Source organism: Lactuca serriola, chromosome 9 (assembly GCF_051521515.1).
Source record: "Lactuca serriola cultivar US96UC23 chromosome 9, Lser_US96UC23_V15, whole genome shotgun sequence".
NCBI classification, from domain to species: Eukaryota; Viridiplantae; Streptophyta; class Magnoliopsida; order Asterales; family Asteraceae; genus Lactuca; species Lactuca serriola.
The window spans coordinates 40,765,836-40,782,905 of NC_136416.1; the positions used below are offsets into that span (position 1 = coordinate 40,765,836).

At 36.1% G+C, this 17,070-nt stretch overlaps 1 protein-coding gene across 1 annotated transcript; it reads left to right on the top strand.

The window, feature by feature from the left end:
* The first annotated feature begins 12,845 nt into the window (after window positions 1–12,845).
* PHT4;2 (phosphate transporter 4;2) lies at window positions 12,846–16,794 on the top strand. Its single transcript, XM_079019401.1, has 8 exons — window positions 12,846–13,425; window positions 14,847–15,073; window positions 15,144–15,495; window positions 15,587–15,631; window positions 15,758–15,904; window positions 16,000–16,137; window positions 16,231–16,264; window positions 16,372–16,794. Exons 1-8 carry the CDS (start codon window positions 12,988–12,990, stop codon window positions 16,539–16,541), a joined length of 1,551 nt encoding a protein of 516 aa, XP_078875527.1. The 5' UTR covers window positions 12,846–12,987; the 3' UTR covers window positions 16,542–16,794.
* Window positions 16,795–17,070: the final 276 nt, after the last annotated feature.

A 17,070-nucleotide genomic window follows, 5' to 3' on the forward strand; every position in this document is an offset into this window, starting at 1 on the left:
TTCGTGCCAGCAGCCACGGTAAGACGGGGGGGGGGGGGGGGGGAGGGGGGGCAAGTGTTCTTCGAAATGACTGGGCGTAAAGGGCACGTAGGCGGTGAATCGGGTTGAAAGTGAAAGTCGCCAAAAAGTGGCAGAATGCTCTCGAAACCAATTCACTTGAGTGAGACAGAGGAGAGTGGAATTTCGTGTGTAGGGGTGAAATCCGTAAATATACGCCATAAAATAATAATTTAGACTAAGTGTAAAACAAATTAAATCATATGGAGCAATGATGTAACAAACTATAATAGCCAAAAATGCCCGAATACAAAGTTCAATTAAGCTTATGTTATTTTATAAACTATATGGACCATTTTTGTAATTTATTCTTAGGTGGTATGTAACACAACGGGTAGAGTTTTTTGGCATGTTATTAAAGCAAGACAACTAACTGCATTGGAGGGGATACATCAACTTCATGGTCATACCTTTTCTAGGGATTTACACAAACATATTATTTCACACTTAACCTTTGGTCTTATGTTTAGACTTTAATCACTTTATTGATATTACCATCTTCTGTTACGATTCATATTAAATATTAATTTCTTCTGAATAAAATTTAATTTATTCTAATTATATATAACTATAAAATTTTACTTTTTTAGAAAAAAAATTTAATTGATCATATATTAAAACACCATAATCTTTTGTTTGAGCTCATCTGCATCTTAAATCTTAAAATGTACCTCTAAACTTACATGTACTTTAGTCTCATATAAATTATTGATTTTTTTTTTTTCATATTTTCTAACTTATTGTACGTATATAATGTAATAACGTTTTGCTCAGATTAGAGTTGTTCATTAACCAGGAAGCTTTGTTTAAATGATGTTTATGGGGTATACATTTGAAATATATTAAAGAGTTAATATCATAGAATAGAATTATATTTAGTAAATTAGATAGATTAACTTATTTTTTTACGCAGGATAAATCTTTTCACTTCAAAAACTTTTTTTTTGGAACGGGCTGAAAATTATAAAGACTCGCCTCAAAAACATTTATTAACTAGACCCAGGTCACAATTCAAAAATGGGGTTGGGTCTAACGAATTTTGAAGCAAGTATTGGGCCCAACGAATATTTGAGGCTTTGGACAAATTTTGTTACTTATGTCACTTATGTGCTTACTTATTATCATGTTATCATTGTTATGTATAGTATTAATACCAGAAAATATTATAGGGTTTTTTTGGATTAAATTTGAATTTGATTTTTTAAAACGATCTTGCATTTTTTTTCATTTATTCTGATTTGACTCTTTTAGGAGGTTTACCAGTGATTTTCATTTTTAGACAATTTTTTTCCTTAAAAGCCTAAACTTTTTTGTTCCAAAAAATCCTTAGATTTCATTATATTTTTCTGAAAAGAACCCTCAAATTTTTTCCGTTAAAATTTGTCAAATATGAAGGTTCTTTCTGAAAAAAAAAAAAAAAAGATAAATATATAAAGTGTTTTATACTATTAAGTATTAACTTTTATTATTATTATTATTATTATTATTATTATTATTATTATTATTATGGACAAATTTACCTCTTTTAGGGACCATATATTGACAAATCTATAGGTTAAGATAACAAGATATAGAATTGTTGTCCAAGTAGTGTAATGACCATTGTCTTGGTATTATTACCAGTATTTGATTATTTCATAAATTCTCGAGCCACAACCATTCATGCCCTTTATGCTACAAGCCTAGCAATTTTTTAGTATGACAACATTTTAAATACCGCTAAACCTCGACAATTACCAATGTACTTACAGAATTATTTTAATGTATAAAGGAATGGTACTCGTCTAACATGTTTCACACTCTAAATTTATCGTTAAACATGGATGGTGTTTAGAATACACTTGAGGTCATCTGCAATGTCTTTGGTACATATGTAGATGGCAATGATTTTGCTAATATAATCAAATAACATTTTAACAATGTTATGGAAGCATTATATAACAATAATAAATAAAAATAATACCCAAATCCCATAGCAAATTGGGTCTAAGTGAGGTTAGATAGATACAATCTTACAATCTTACGTTTGGACTCCAAGGTTGAAAAACTTCTTCCATAAAAGACGTCCGTACAAGATTGAAAGACTTCTTCCATAAAAGACTTCTAGCAAGAGTAAATACGCGTCAAATGTCAAACATGGTGGGAAACAAAATAGAGGGGATTAAAAAGTTGATACTAGCAATAGTATTGTAAATATAAATATAATAAATAAAAAGATAAACATTGTGTTGAGAAGCAAATATAGATAAACATGTAACTAAGAAGTATATTATTTTACTATCCTGCCTAAGCTCACATTTCCTTCTATGTTTGGTCATATGTTTGGTCATGCCCCCCAAAAGTTTCTATATCTTCAAAGTTCAAAGTCTAAGAGTAAGAGCATACGGTGTGGGTCATGTTGCTTCTTGTTGTGGCTAAGTTGGCAGCCCATAACGCCGTTATAACATCAAAAACACCCCCCCCCCCCCCCTTGTTGCATCTTGTTGTGGTGCTTCTTGTTGTCTCCGTGACAAGTAGAAACCTGATCACCTATTAGGTGCCAAATTATCTCTCTCTATCTCTATCCTCTTAACATGGTGTTATAACACCATGAACACCCCCCCCCCCCCATCTTGTTGCTTTTTGTTATAACATCACTTCAAGTTGCCCATACCATATGCTCTAAGCTTAAGGTATCTTCTCACTTCCTTCTTAGTGGTCCTCTCATCTATGACCTTGATTATACCAGTCTCCACCATTATTAACGTATTTGTCGGGTGTCTCCTTTGAGTATGCATGAACCATTTAAATCTCTCCCATGATTTGTTGGTCATAGTTATAACTCTCAACTTATTTATGATTACCGGTACCTTGTCTAACTATTTTTACATCATGTCCAACGAAGTATCTCATTTCCTCGAAGTCTTTTGTAACACCCGTTCTCTTGGTATTTTTTTTGGATTATTTAAGTTGAATTAATTAAATTGGGATTTTTCTTAGGGAGCGACGCGACGGGTTTATAAGGTGTGGCAGTGACCAGTTCGTGACACGATCTTTAATGAAACTTGTGACATGAAGGGCTTATGGGCCAAAACTGTAACATCCATGAAATTTTGAAAATTTTAAAACCTTTACATAAATCCAAAAACCATCATTTATTACACATTGTTTTCAAAATAGGTTTCACATTAGAGCTTTTTCCAGAAATCATAACACAAAATACGAGGAGGTGTACGATCAAGCCTCCGCCTTTCCGCGATCATCTGAGGTACCTGAAACATAACCAAAAATTGTAAGCCCAAAGCTTAGTGATTCTTCCCCAAAATACCACCACGTAAACATAACAGACAACATCATGCATAAATGAGCCTTCAACCTGACGGGACTGCCACGTAGGGCCTTCAGCCTATCTGGGCCGCTCCCGAGCCTTCAGCATGACTGGACCGCCTCGAAGGCCCTACAACCTATCCGGAACGCTCATCGGGCCTCCGTCCTGACTGGACCGCCTCGCAGGCCTTTAGTCTATCTGGGTCGCCCTGGGTCTGTTGGCCTTCAACACAAAGTAGGACCGCCTCAACCTAACCACTCACACACATGTCGGCATATACATAACTCAAAAACACATAATCAATCAACATGCAAGCACATATCATACAGATCAATAAGCATAGCATTATCCTATCTACCAGGATACCGATCTAACAGATCATAACAACATAACAACATCCTAAGATAACCAGGATAACAATCCAAAAGGGCCAGCATTGGTGCCTTCGGCCCATAAGTACAGTGAGGAAAACTCACCTCACAAGTAGTGCTGAACCGACAAAATCCAACTCCATAACTCAGCTCCAGACTCAAAAGCCTACAACCACCATATGACCATTTCTATCAAAACCTAGAAATACCCAAAATGCTCACAAAGTCAAACTTGGTCAACCATGGTCAATGTCAAAGTCAATAGTCAAGGTCAACAATCCATGTTGACCCAGCTCGTCGAGTGCACATACCAACTCGTCGAGTTACTGCAGTATCCAGAAAAGCGGGAAAACCGAGCCAACTCGCCGAGTTGTCAAGACAACTCGTCAAGTTTTCCCAGCTAAACTCATTTAGTCCTTTTTCATCCATTGTAACGCTTAAGAATGTAGATCTGATACCCAAGAGCTGGAAAACCACTTAAAGTTGCTAGCTTTACGTCCATGCATGTCACCAAGAGGCTTCAAAGCTCAAAGAAGGCTTAATAAGGGACCTAAAGCATGAAGGGGGCCTATAACTTGATAAAGCTTGAAACTTTAAGCCTAAAGAGGCCACAAAACATCTAGATCTGAAGTAATAACTTCATGAAATGCCTAAACCCAAGAATGATCCAAAAATGAGCCAAAAATGACAATAAACTTCCAAGGAAGAGATCTAAGCAATAGATGAGAAAGTTTTCGACTTTTTACCTCAAAATAGTAGCTAAAATCAAGGAGATTCTGGATCTAAAGCTTCCCCCTTCAAGCTATGCACCACCAACTTCAAGCTCTTCAAAAGAACCCCAAGAAAACACTCTTCAAGCTCACACACACTCAAATATGAGAAAGAAAACACGAGACTAGGGTTTATGGACAGAGGAGGCGATTAGGGGGGCCATCAATGGGGCTTAATGCCTTTAAATATGGTGCAAACCCCTAAAAATTAGGGTTTCTTAATTAGCCACCAACCCGTCGAGTTTTTCCTCACCAACTCGCTGAGTTGATCCAAAAAGATATGTTACCCAAAGACTTTCAACACGTTAAGTTGAGGCCATCAACTCGACGAGTTCCAAGGAAAATTTGCCCTTTTTAATTAAAATTCTCATACCTAGGAATCAGGATGTTACAAAAACCTAGAGATATCGGGATTTGGGCATATTTAAAGGCACAAACCCTTAGGGGTTCGTCATTTTCTTAGCCCTCATCATTAGAGAACATTCCTTAACTAACCCTAGCCTCTCTCCATTGATTTTTTTGAAGTTATTTTGGTCTTGGTGTGAAGCTTGAAGGTGAAGTTAGAGCACTAGGGTGAATTGTAGCTTCTTGCAAAGAAGATACAGACACTCAAGTTTCTTCTGGATATTTTGTAAGTTGTTTGTTTTTTCGAAGCGAAAAACACCAAAATTTTGTGGACGACATCTGCAATAGAAGAGGTGGACCAAACAGTTGTAGTCTGTAATAAGAAGTCTGTTTTTTTACATCTGCAGACTGTTGCAATAAACTGTAATTAACCATATAATAGTTAAAAATAATTCTAAATCAAATTTTTATTTAGTTTAATCATATGCATATTAAATATAAATATCATTGTGGTCCTATGATTTTTAAAGACGTTTATATAAATTAATTTAACATAATATTTGCTAAGTAACAATAAATAAAATTGGTAATTTAACGAACAACATGTTCATTTTGTTAAATTTTCAAAGACGATAGTTACTTTTCCGATTAACTTCAATAAAGTTGATAATTTTAGTGATTAACTTTATAATTTATTAATATTTGGTTATAGACAATGTAAAATAAAAATATATTTATATGAAATTTACCAAATGGTTTTGAAATTATGTAAAATATATTCAAATTGTTTAAAATATTCTTCATAAAATTATTAAAATAATAAACATGTTGAAAAAATGAAAACTAATCTATGTTGAATAATATAACTTAAAGTAAGGTGAGAAGTGGTGTGCAGATGAGGGTCCAGTGTTGCGCTACGTAGCACACGTGCAACCGTTTTTAAGTTAGAAGTCTTCTAAAAAATAAAAAGTTGTGAAATGCCAAGTATTGCATGTGTGCTGTGCAGCGCAACCAAAATTGGTTTTTCTTAAAAAACAAAAAAAAACCCTAGGTGTAAAGTTCCTTCTTTTATGTTTTTTCCTCTCTAGATTTGATGGTAGAATAAAGCTTAAGTCCCTTAAGTTGATGTTATTGGAGTTTGAGGAAATCCTGAACTTTGTAATGGCATCTCTTGGTCTTTGAACTTTTGTGTTTGGATAAAAGGACCTTACATGCATTTTTATGGACCATGCATAAAGATTTGACCTTTTGGAAGTTTTATGGACTTAGGGTTAGAGATCTTGCTTGATTGAGGCATGGTTATGGATAAAGTTGAAATATTTATCCATTAAGACCATTAGAAGATTTAGATTTGAAAGTTGGACTTCTGGACTTAAGGGATTAAGTCCTAAAGGAGGAGGTTGTTAAGTAAAATTCATAGCACGATTTTTGAGTGGACTAATGACTAATTTGTCATGTTGTGTTTAGTGGCGTGTTGGGTCAATGGTCACGGTGTGACTATTAACTTTGACCATTGAATTTTTGACATGTTTGGCTTTTGGTCAAACTTGTTAGATTTGAGACTTAGGCTGAGGTTTGACCTCTATCTAGTTATAGGTGGTTCGTGATAGTCGTTTATTCTTCTAAGACTGTTAGACTGTTATTGTTAGTTTTATGTGAGTTATCTCACTGTATTATGTGTTATAGTGTATATCCTTGTATGATGGATATAAGGAATGATAGAGTAGACTTGTATAATATTTTGTATGATTGGTTGTCCATATATATGATTCGTTCATATGTATGTATGAGGAGTTAACGACAAACGGCGAGAGGTCGTGAGCCACAGTTTGTATGCAATGTATATGCATTGTAATATATGGTATTTTGGGAAACTCGCTAAGCTTTTTTGCTTACAGTTGTGGATTAAATGTTTTTTAGGTTGTGATTCTGGCAGTGGGAATGCTCCAGCTTGACTGTGACGCATATGTATCTCCTATGTTTATGAATTTAGACTTCTGCAACTTTTGATATTTTGATACTTTGTTTTTCACATGATTATGGTTTTTCGTGGCTGAGAAAAATTGGTTCCTCATCTTTATGGAAAATGGTTGGTTCACTTATGTTTTTTTTTTAAAAAAATTGGTGTGAAATTTGGGACGTTACAAATTGGTATTAAAGCCCTGGTTTGAGGGATTTGGATGAACAATAGTGTGATTCAAAACTCAAACTAGGATCTGAGAGTTTTTACAAATCTTTTAGAAAAATAATTTTTATGAAAATGAGAAAATGATGTGAAGCCTTACCATGGCGTGTTGAGGAACTTTTGGGTCGCGTGTTTTTATGGACCAACACGGCGAGTTGACGGCTAGATGAGAAAACCCTAATTTTGGGGTTTTGCACCCTATATAATCTCTGTAAGTCCCATGGGGTGGTCTTTTATCAGCCTCCAACTCCCTATATCGACCCTTGAGAACCCTAATCATCTTTCCCTCTTATTTTTGAGCTAGTGTGGTGTTTTGGAGCCAAAGAAGGAAGAAGTTGGAATAGGGATGAGCAAATTGACCGAACCGGCCAGAACCGGCTCGAACCGGACCGGACCCGGGAACCGGCTTCGGCCAAAATCAAGAACTGAACCCGCCCGACGGTTCTACCGGTTCCCGGTTCCTACCGGTTCTTGTCGTGTCGTCAAATGTTGGAACCGGTCCCTGAAAAATAGCATCATACGGTTCCGGTTTTTGCCGGTTCTACCGGTTTTTGCCGGTTCCGGTTCCTACCGGTTATCGGTTCCAAAAATCCACATAAATAACGTCCTGGTTCGGGTCCGGTTCCGGTTCCAGTCGGTTCCCCGGTCCATATGCTCATCCCTAAGTTGGAAGAAAGAAGTAAGGATCCAGCAAGCAAGCCCTCATCTTTCAGTTTAGCACTCTTTTGTACCTTTGTAAGTGTCCAAGATCCGATTTTTATTCCTCTATGTTGCTAGATCTTGAGTTTTGTCCCTTTTTCTTGTTGTTATTGAGTGAGGGAAAGGTTGGATCTCATAAACTTAACAACTTTATGAATCTTCAGGTCTAAGTGACCTTGTAGACTCTTGGATTTGGTCTATAGTCGAGTTTTGATGCCATGCATGGAGTGTGGGTCATAAATCCCCATTTTGACCTATTTTGGGTTCACTACATGCATTGGGCATGCATGTCTATAAAGCACCGACTTTTGGGATGTTTTGGTGCTAGTATCTCTTTTGGAAAGGATGGGTTTCAGACTTCAAGGATTTAGTGCTTATGGGTTACGCCATGTGGTTGGGTTTTTGGACCCTTGAAGTAGTTCCAATGAATAAAGTTGGAAACTTTATCCTTTTTGTTAGCATTTGGGTCTATATCTGAGCCTTGGAGTCCCTGGAATCGAAGAATACAGCTGAATGTATTAATTTGTTGGAACTCGGGCAAACATGGCGTGTTTGCAAGCCAACATGACGTGTTGACTGGAGTTTCCCGATCGTATGAATGCTATCGAAACATAACGTGTTTGCTAGTAAACACGACATGTTGGGTCATCATGGAATGTTGACCTTGACCATTGACTTTGACTTTGACCAAGTTTGATCTTGAGGTATTTTGGGTATTGCTAGGATTTTGATGGAATTGGTCATTTGATGGTTATAGGCATTTGAGTTTGAGAGTTGAGATTCGGAGTCAGACCTTATCAGTTATTCTTGTGAGGTGAGTTTTCCTCACTATACTTTTGGGTCGAAGGCACCAAGGCCGACTTAGTGGTTTGATAACCTGATATTTTTGATATACCGAGTATGGAATAGATACGCATGCTAGTTTTGATGTGCTAGTCTGGTAGATCTATAGGACCACCTGTAATACTGTCTATATCTATGTTTATGATATTGTTGTAGGGTTTTGAGCATTCTAACACTCCTAAGGTGTTCATGTAACCCTAGAAACCTTGGATCTATGTTTGACTAAGATACATGCAAAATTGATTTTCCAAGGTTTATAATTCTATCTAGCATACATGTGGAACTTTTAAACATAAAAGTAAGCTAGAAAATATACCTTGTAGTAATTTGGATTCCTTGAAAACCTTGTGAGCCTAGCACCCCAAGTGTGATGCCTCAAATGTCTCATAAAACACCAAATGCTATTGGAATAAACTTGAGAAAAATGTCACATTACCTGAAATCGGCTAGCACTCTTCTTTCTTGCTTAAGTGCTGATTTTGATGAACATAATGATCCTTATATAGTGTGTTACAATTAGGGTTACACCATGTAAACCCTAATTGTCATGACCTTTCATTTCCATGACCCATAGGTTCAATAAACACCATGGAGCATCCTATGAGTTTTAGCCCAACTTGATAATCCATGGAGCATTAGCCCACTATACAAATATGAGTGATTTACACAATCAACCCATATATATTTAATTAGTCACTTTTTTGATCACTTAATTAATTCTAAATTAATTCTTAATCAGTACTAATTAAATAATATTATTAATATATTAGAACTTATAATATATTAATAAACCATAAGTGTTATTTCTCTCATTTTAGTCTATCCAAATGGATGATGCCATGCAACCCAAATGGACCATGCCAAACTGGGTCAACTACATACCAGAAATAGTTATGGACTTAGACACTTTATCCAACGGTCTCACACTTGGATAAGTCTAATAACTATAGCTGCAAGTATGACTTCAGGAACCGATCATCAATCGTAGCTCTTTCAAGGTCTCTCGGGAACTGAGATGATGATGATACATCATTTAAGATAAGTGATCATATAATCCTCTGTTCTAGATATCAGTTGGACAAATACATGGAACAATGTCTTACTTATTATCCAGCAGTTTGTTTCTCGATTTCCGATTTGTTTGACAAAGAAATTAATCGAACACATCAATTTAGTTCTGACCGGGCCCGGTACATAGGTCAAAACAAAATCATCGAGGGGCCCAGATATCGCTTCTAATCCAAGAAGAAACAGATAAACTTTGACTCATATGCTTGTTCTACTACTTGTTGAATCACACACAAAAAACACGTTTTATAACATCGAGTTACCAATGCGTTTTCGTACAATCAATGTATAACCAACTAATAGGCAACAAGTTATATCTCTAGGTTTGAAGAGTTATATGATATTACCGTCTCACGATCACTCGAGATAAATTTCATGAAGTGATACCAGTGAGCGTTGGTTGAATCCAATACTCAGAACTTATGAGCACTCATGAGTGTTGTAGCTATGCCCAACATCTTAGACCTCTACAAGCCAACCCATGACAATATATGAGCGACTGTGGAGAATTCGAATAATATGGTATACCAAACATAATTATTCTGGAAGTCAAAACATGCAAAATGAAATAATAGTAAACGATTGACAAAAGTTAGCAACACTTTACTCATAAATAAACACAACTTTTATTCATCATCTAATGTCAATTACAATTTACAAATTTTAGAGCTATCTAACTACTAAAACTAATATCATCCTTCAGCCCTATGCGCCTCACATGCTAGATATGCTTAACCCTACCCATTCCCTTCGTGAGGGGATTTACTGGGTTCTCATATGATGATACCCTCTTTGCCACGAGGAGTCCTTCTTCTATTCGATGTCTGATGAAATGGTATTTTCTTTTGATGTGTCTGGATCTCCCATGATCCTTTGGTTCTTTCTCTAAGGCAACTGCACTTTCACTATCACAGAAAATTTCCATAGGCTCCTGTATAGCCGGTACAACTCCAAGGTCTCCAATGAAGTTCTTCATCCATATTGCGTCTAGGGCTGCAAACGAGCCGAGCCGAGCTCGAGCCTGACCAGGCTCGGGCTTGGCTCGTTTAACTATTTATAGGCTCGAGCTCGAGCTCGGCTCGTTCGAGCCTTATGGTACAAAACTCGAGATCAGCTCGTTAAGAATTATATGGGCTCGGGCTCGGTTTGGGCTCGACTTGTATACGGTATACTCTAATTTCCTAAAATGGTATTTATTAAATTATTATTTATTTAATATATAAAAATAAAAATAATTTTTTTTATTATATATATGTAGGCTCGTTTAAGCTCGCGAGCCTAATCGAGCCAAGTAACAGAGGCTCGAGCTCGAGCTCGTTTAATAAACAAGCCTAATATTAAGCTCGAGCTCGGTTCGGACTCGTTTAAAATCGATCTCGAGTCAAGCTTTTAACGATTCGATCTCGAGTAGCTCATGAGTAGCTTGGCTCGTTTGCACCCCTAATTGCTTCCTTTGCTGCCTCGATTGCCGCTATATACTCTGATTCGCAAGTTGAATCAGCCACTGTCTCCTGCTTGGAATTTTTCTAAGTAATTGCTCCTCCGTTTAAGGTAAAGACCCAGCCTGACTGAGAGCGGAAATTATCCCTATCAGTCTGGAAGCTAGCATCACTATACCCTGCAACTCTCAAGTCATCACTCCCACCGAGGGTAAGGACCTAGTCCCTAGTCCTTAGTCCTCCGCAGGTACTTGAGGATATTCTTTACCTCAGTCCAGTGAGCCTTGCCAGGATTCCCCTGATATCTGCTGATCATGCTCAAAGCAAAGGCTACATCAGGACGAGTACAAGTCATAGCATACATGATCGAGCCTACAGCAGAAGCATAAGGTACTCGACTCATTTCTGCTATCTCAGCCTCGGTACTCGGGCTCTGAGTCTTACTTAATCTGGCGTTACTCTGAATGGGTAACTCTCATTTCTTGGAATCTTACATGTTGAACCTCTTCATCACCTTATCCACGGAGGTACTCTGACTAAGTCCAATTAGTCTTTTACTCCGGTCTCTCAGAATCCTTATCCCTAGAATATAGGCAGCTTCTCCTAGGTCTTTCATAACGAAACACTTCCCAAGTCAGGACTTAACTTCCTGCAGAGTTGGGATGTCATTTCCTGTGAGTAGTATGTCATCTACATACAGTACCAAAAAGCTGACTATACTCTCACTAGCCTTGACATATACATAAGATTCATCTTCACTCCTCAAAAAACAAAACTCTTTGACTTTCTCAACAAAACAAAGATTCCATCTGCGAGGTGCTTGTTTCAATCCATAAATGGATTTCTCAAGCTTATACACTCTATTAGGGTGTTTTGTACTGAAAAAATCCTCTGGCTGACACATGTAAACATCTTCAGCCAAACTTCCATTAAGGAAGGCGGTTTTGACATCCATTTGCCATATTTCATAATCATGAAATGCAACAATGGCTAACAGGACCCTAATGGACTTAATCTTTGCTACTGGTGAAAATATCTCATCATAATGGACTTAACCTTTGCAACCAGTCGCGCCTTATACGTGTGTACATTACCATCCATGTCGGTCTTATTCTTGAAGATCCATTTGCACCCAACTGTCTTACGACCTGGTACATTGTCAACCAAGTTCCAAACTTGATTGTCATACATAGACTCTATCTCGTTGTCCATTGCCTCTTTCCATTTAGTAGACTCGGGGCCTGCCATGGCTTCCGCATAGTTGTTAGGTTCATCCAGACTTACCAGTGTCTTATCACTGATAAGTGTCTCACCTTCCGGCCACATCAACCGTTTATCGGGGTGTATCCAGCAAATGATATTTATGCAAAATCATGAAATTTTTTGATTATAATACACCAAAAATGATTTTAGGAATTAGGATACCTCTTTTTATTAAACTTAAATGCTTTTATGCCATTTTCCTATATTTTAAAGTCTAAGAATATGATAGTTATCGTAAAATTATCGTGTTTTAACGATGATATATTATTCATTTGGTAAGTGGGAAATGCCGAATTCCGATTGCACCAACCATGAGGATTACCTGCTATAGCCGGTTGCCGGTGGCGGGGTAGTTGGCCAGAAGGGTTTGGTAATATGATGCGACCCATTGCCACGTCTTGCCACGTTGGAGCGGTGGTCGACACACAAAATAAAATTTAAATTCTCATAATGACCAAAATACCCTCAACCTCCTTCTCCTATTTCATCCCTTCCAATGCCTCCATTCTCACCAACCCCATTCAAATCCATCGATCAATGACGACGCCGTTAATCTCATTGATAACTATAGTAGCTATTATATGCGATTGCTGCCATACCCATTAACTAATCAATCTCAGTCTGAATCGAAGTTTCTGCCATGGCCCCCGCAGCCGGAAACGCTGCCGTTACTTCTAAAGCTCTTGCATTTGGTGCAAGATCTTCAAAACTGTCGGATGCCCATTTGAATTCGATCCGTTTCAGGAAACCCCTTTTCGGATTTCGATATAATATTGAACGGAAATGGGGGAATTTGTCACTGCAAGGTGGCGGCGGGAGGAACATGGAGGCGATTGTAGAGAAAGGAAGAAAAAGAGGGGGGTTGGTGAAGTGTACGGCGGAGGGTATAGAGAGAGGAATACTGACAGGAGGAAGAGGGCAAGAGGGTACTTTTGTTATGCCGGAAAGGTTGAAGGTGGTGGCGTTAATGGCATGCGTGATGTGTTTGTGTAATGCTGATAGAGTTGTTATGTCTGTAGCTATTGTTCCTCTTGCTGCCAAACATGGCTGGAGCAGTTCTTTCTTGGGCATCGTTCAGGTAATATATATTCTTGCCTCCTTTCCCCTTAGATGATTAGCTTTGACTTTTTGTTACATTGAATTCTTGATCATATTTAGATTATCACCATCCTAAATCAATCGATCATAGTTAATTATCACAACAATAAAGCTCGTGTAAAAAGGTGGAATCTTTAAAATCCAAGTGTCCTATCGGTTTCTGTTTTCAAGTATCAAATATCAGTGATATTGACCTATTGATTGTTGATTATGTTGAAATGAATTAGGATCAGCCCACAAAATGCATTTGCAGAAACTATAATTTTTCATGATTGATTCTAATTCTTTGTAGTTGATGAATATGCTTTAGTTCAAAGGGTATTGTTGACTTGATTTGTTAACTTGTATAGTTGTATGCCAACTGGATGAAAATGATGTAATTGATATTGTTATGAAAATCTAAGTACTACTTGAATGACAATATTTTGTTGCTTCTTTTCTTTATGCATTTCTCATATAAAAAATATTATCTAAACAAGAAAAAAAAAGAGAAGATCTATCTAATTGTTTGTGTAAAGGGTGATACCTCTTTCATTGCCTAATGAGTGTATGCCTTTTTCTTTTAGAAATTTTAGTTTTTGGTTGGAATTATTACCTCTTTTTGGTAGTTTAAAATTAAGGTATTAATATTGAGAAGAATGTAGTATTGGTATTAGGTTTGTGAATTGATTTTTATTTTTGTGGTTGTTGGACTTAAAAGAGATTGGTTGGCACCCACCTGAAAAGATTACAAGTTGGAAAATATATGGCCAAATAAGACATTAAATAAGTAAATGTTGCAATAAATAATATAATATGAAACATTTTAAACAACGAAAATTGTTGTGGTTCATATGATGTGAATTAGTGTGGTGAATGCCAATAGGGGCGGATCTAGGGTGGGCACATGCTCTTTTAAAATTTTGTGCTTAATATTAATTTTTTAAATATATAGAAATAATTGATAACTTTTTGTTGTACTTATTTTATGTATTAACAATATAAAACTTAAAACATGTTTATTGTTTTGAGTTTGCTCCCGTTTGGATTTCTTTCCTGTTGTACTTAATTTTATAGTGTTTTTCGGAATAAAAAATAAAATAAAAAATTGACTGGAAAGAAAAGAATTATTGTAATAATTGATGAAAAATATTGAATCTACCTAACCCTTGCATTGGATTTCAAGCATGAAAAGTCATTAGCAGCCATCTCCTATTGAATATGTTGACTAGACACATGTCAATATACTTTTCAAAGGACCAAAAACTCCTACTTACCAACCCATTTATGACATTGAGCCTTTGTGACTTTTGTTATTAGCTTGTTTTGTATCTTGCAAGTTGCAAGTTTATTTCATATTATTAGGGAAATCCAATAATCATAGAAAACTAACCAAGATTTATGTAATTATTGCATCAATAGTCTTCTTTTCTATGGGGATACATTTTTTCATCGGTTATTGGAGGAGCATTAGTGGACAAATATGGAGGAAAACGGGTGTTAGCTTGGGGTGTTGCCTTTTGGTCTTTAGCAACACTTTTGACTCCATGGGCTGCAAATCATTCCACAATTGCCCTTTTAGCCATGCGTGCTTTCTTTGGTCTTGCAGAAGGAGTCGCTCTTCCTTCAATGACAATTCTTTTATCAAGGTAAATAAACTATATTCTCTATTGAAATTTAAGTAATTAGAAATTACTAATTACAATTACTGTTTCTTAGGTGGTTTCCATGTAATGAAAGAGCGACAGCTGTTGGGTTATCAATGGGAGGATTTCACCTTGGGAATGTTGTGGGATTAGTGTTGACACCTATCGTCATGTCATCAATTGGGCTTTCTGGCCCTTTTATTCTTTTTTCAAGTCTAGGGCTTTTATGGCTAACAACATGGACACTTCGGGTCACAAATGATCCACAAGAAAGTCCTTCAATAAGCAAGTCGGAATTGAGGTTAATTCAAGCCGGAAAGTCTGATTCCGTTCCTCTGAAGAAGGGTGAATTCCCTCCTCTTCGATTATTGTTGTCCAAAATGCCCACTTGGGCTATCATTTTCGCTAATGTAACTAACAATTGGGTAAGTTTTTGCTTTTTGTTTTTTGATTCTTATATGTTTCAAGTGTTTATGAATTACAATGATGTATTTTTTTTTCTTTTATGGTTTTTAGGGATACTTCGTTCTACTCTCATGGATGCCTGTCTACTTTAAAACTGTAAGTGGCTAAATGACCATTTTACCCCTACACTTTTAACTAACGATTTTCACAATACTCATCAATTAAGTCAAAAAGCTCGATTGTTGATTTATGAAATCTTTTTATTTTTTTTTGGTGAAAAAGGTATTTAATGTGAACTTAAAGCAAGCAGCTTGGTTTAGTGCTGTGCCATGGGGAACAATGGCATTCTCAGGGTATGTTGCAGGAGCTGCTTCTGATTATTTAATCAAACGAGGATACTCTTTGACTTTTGTCCGAAAAGTCATGCAGGTAAATCTTCTTTTTTCTTTTGTCTTGTCTGTGTAAAAAGACTAAAATACCCTCCGTATCATAAATTAAATAAAGACGTAAATACCCTCTTGCAGTCGATTGGTTTCATTGGGCCAGGATTTGCTCTACTGTGTTTGAATTATGCAAAGACACCAGTGATTGCTTCTGTGTTCATCACTGTAGCACTCAGCTTGAGTTCTTTCAGTCAAGCTGGATTCCTGTTAAATATGCAAGTAAGATTAATCTTATTCTTTTTAAAAGCAAAAAAAAAAAATCAACAAACTTTGGACCCTAAATTGTTTCCTCTTTTTCCGATCTTTTTCTAGGATATTGCACCTCAATATGCGGGATTTCTCCATGGTATGTGTTTTCAACATCTTTAAATCGTTCATCATTTTATATTTGGAGATTATTTATTATTATTATTATTATTATTATTATTTTAACATTTGTTTATAAATAATTAGGGATTTCAAATTCTGCGGGGACATTGGCTGCAATAGTTAGCACAATTGGAACAGGTTACTTTGTTGAATGGCTAGGATCATTTCAAGCGTTTTTAACTGTTACAGCTTGTTTATATTTTGTTACAGCCATTTTTTGGAACCTATTTGCTACTGGTGAACGAGTCTTTTAGGTTTTTATCACAAAAAAAAAGTATTTTATTGGTAGGGAGATCAAGTTTAGTGGGATTCTTTTGTGATAAAATGAAGGGTGGAATGTTTTATGATATAAGTTGTAGGTTGAAAGGAAGAAAAGAAAAGAATATTTATTTAATCTTTGTGCAAAATGTAAAAGTTGTAGAGGGAAAAATTGGAAAGAATATTTGTTTCGTCTTTGTATTATTTTGTAAAATAATTGACTTTAAATAGTTTAAAAATTACTTTCAAGCCTGGTATTTATTATTATTATATTATTTTATACTTCTACACGTTTTGTTGATTGTCGTTGTCTTGATTGTAAGCTTAGAAAATTATATAAACCCAAAATAAACAATGAAACAACAAAACGTCAAGTCAAATCAAACCGAACTTGTTGGTTTAGTTTTGTTGACTAAGAGTTTAGGTTTATAGAAAGTAATGTTTGGTTTAAGTAATGATCAAACCACTTACAATTAAATTGGTTTTAGGATCACATTGAATTTATCAATAATGAACTATTTTATA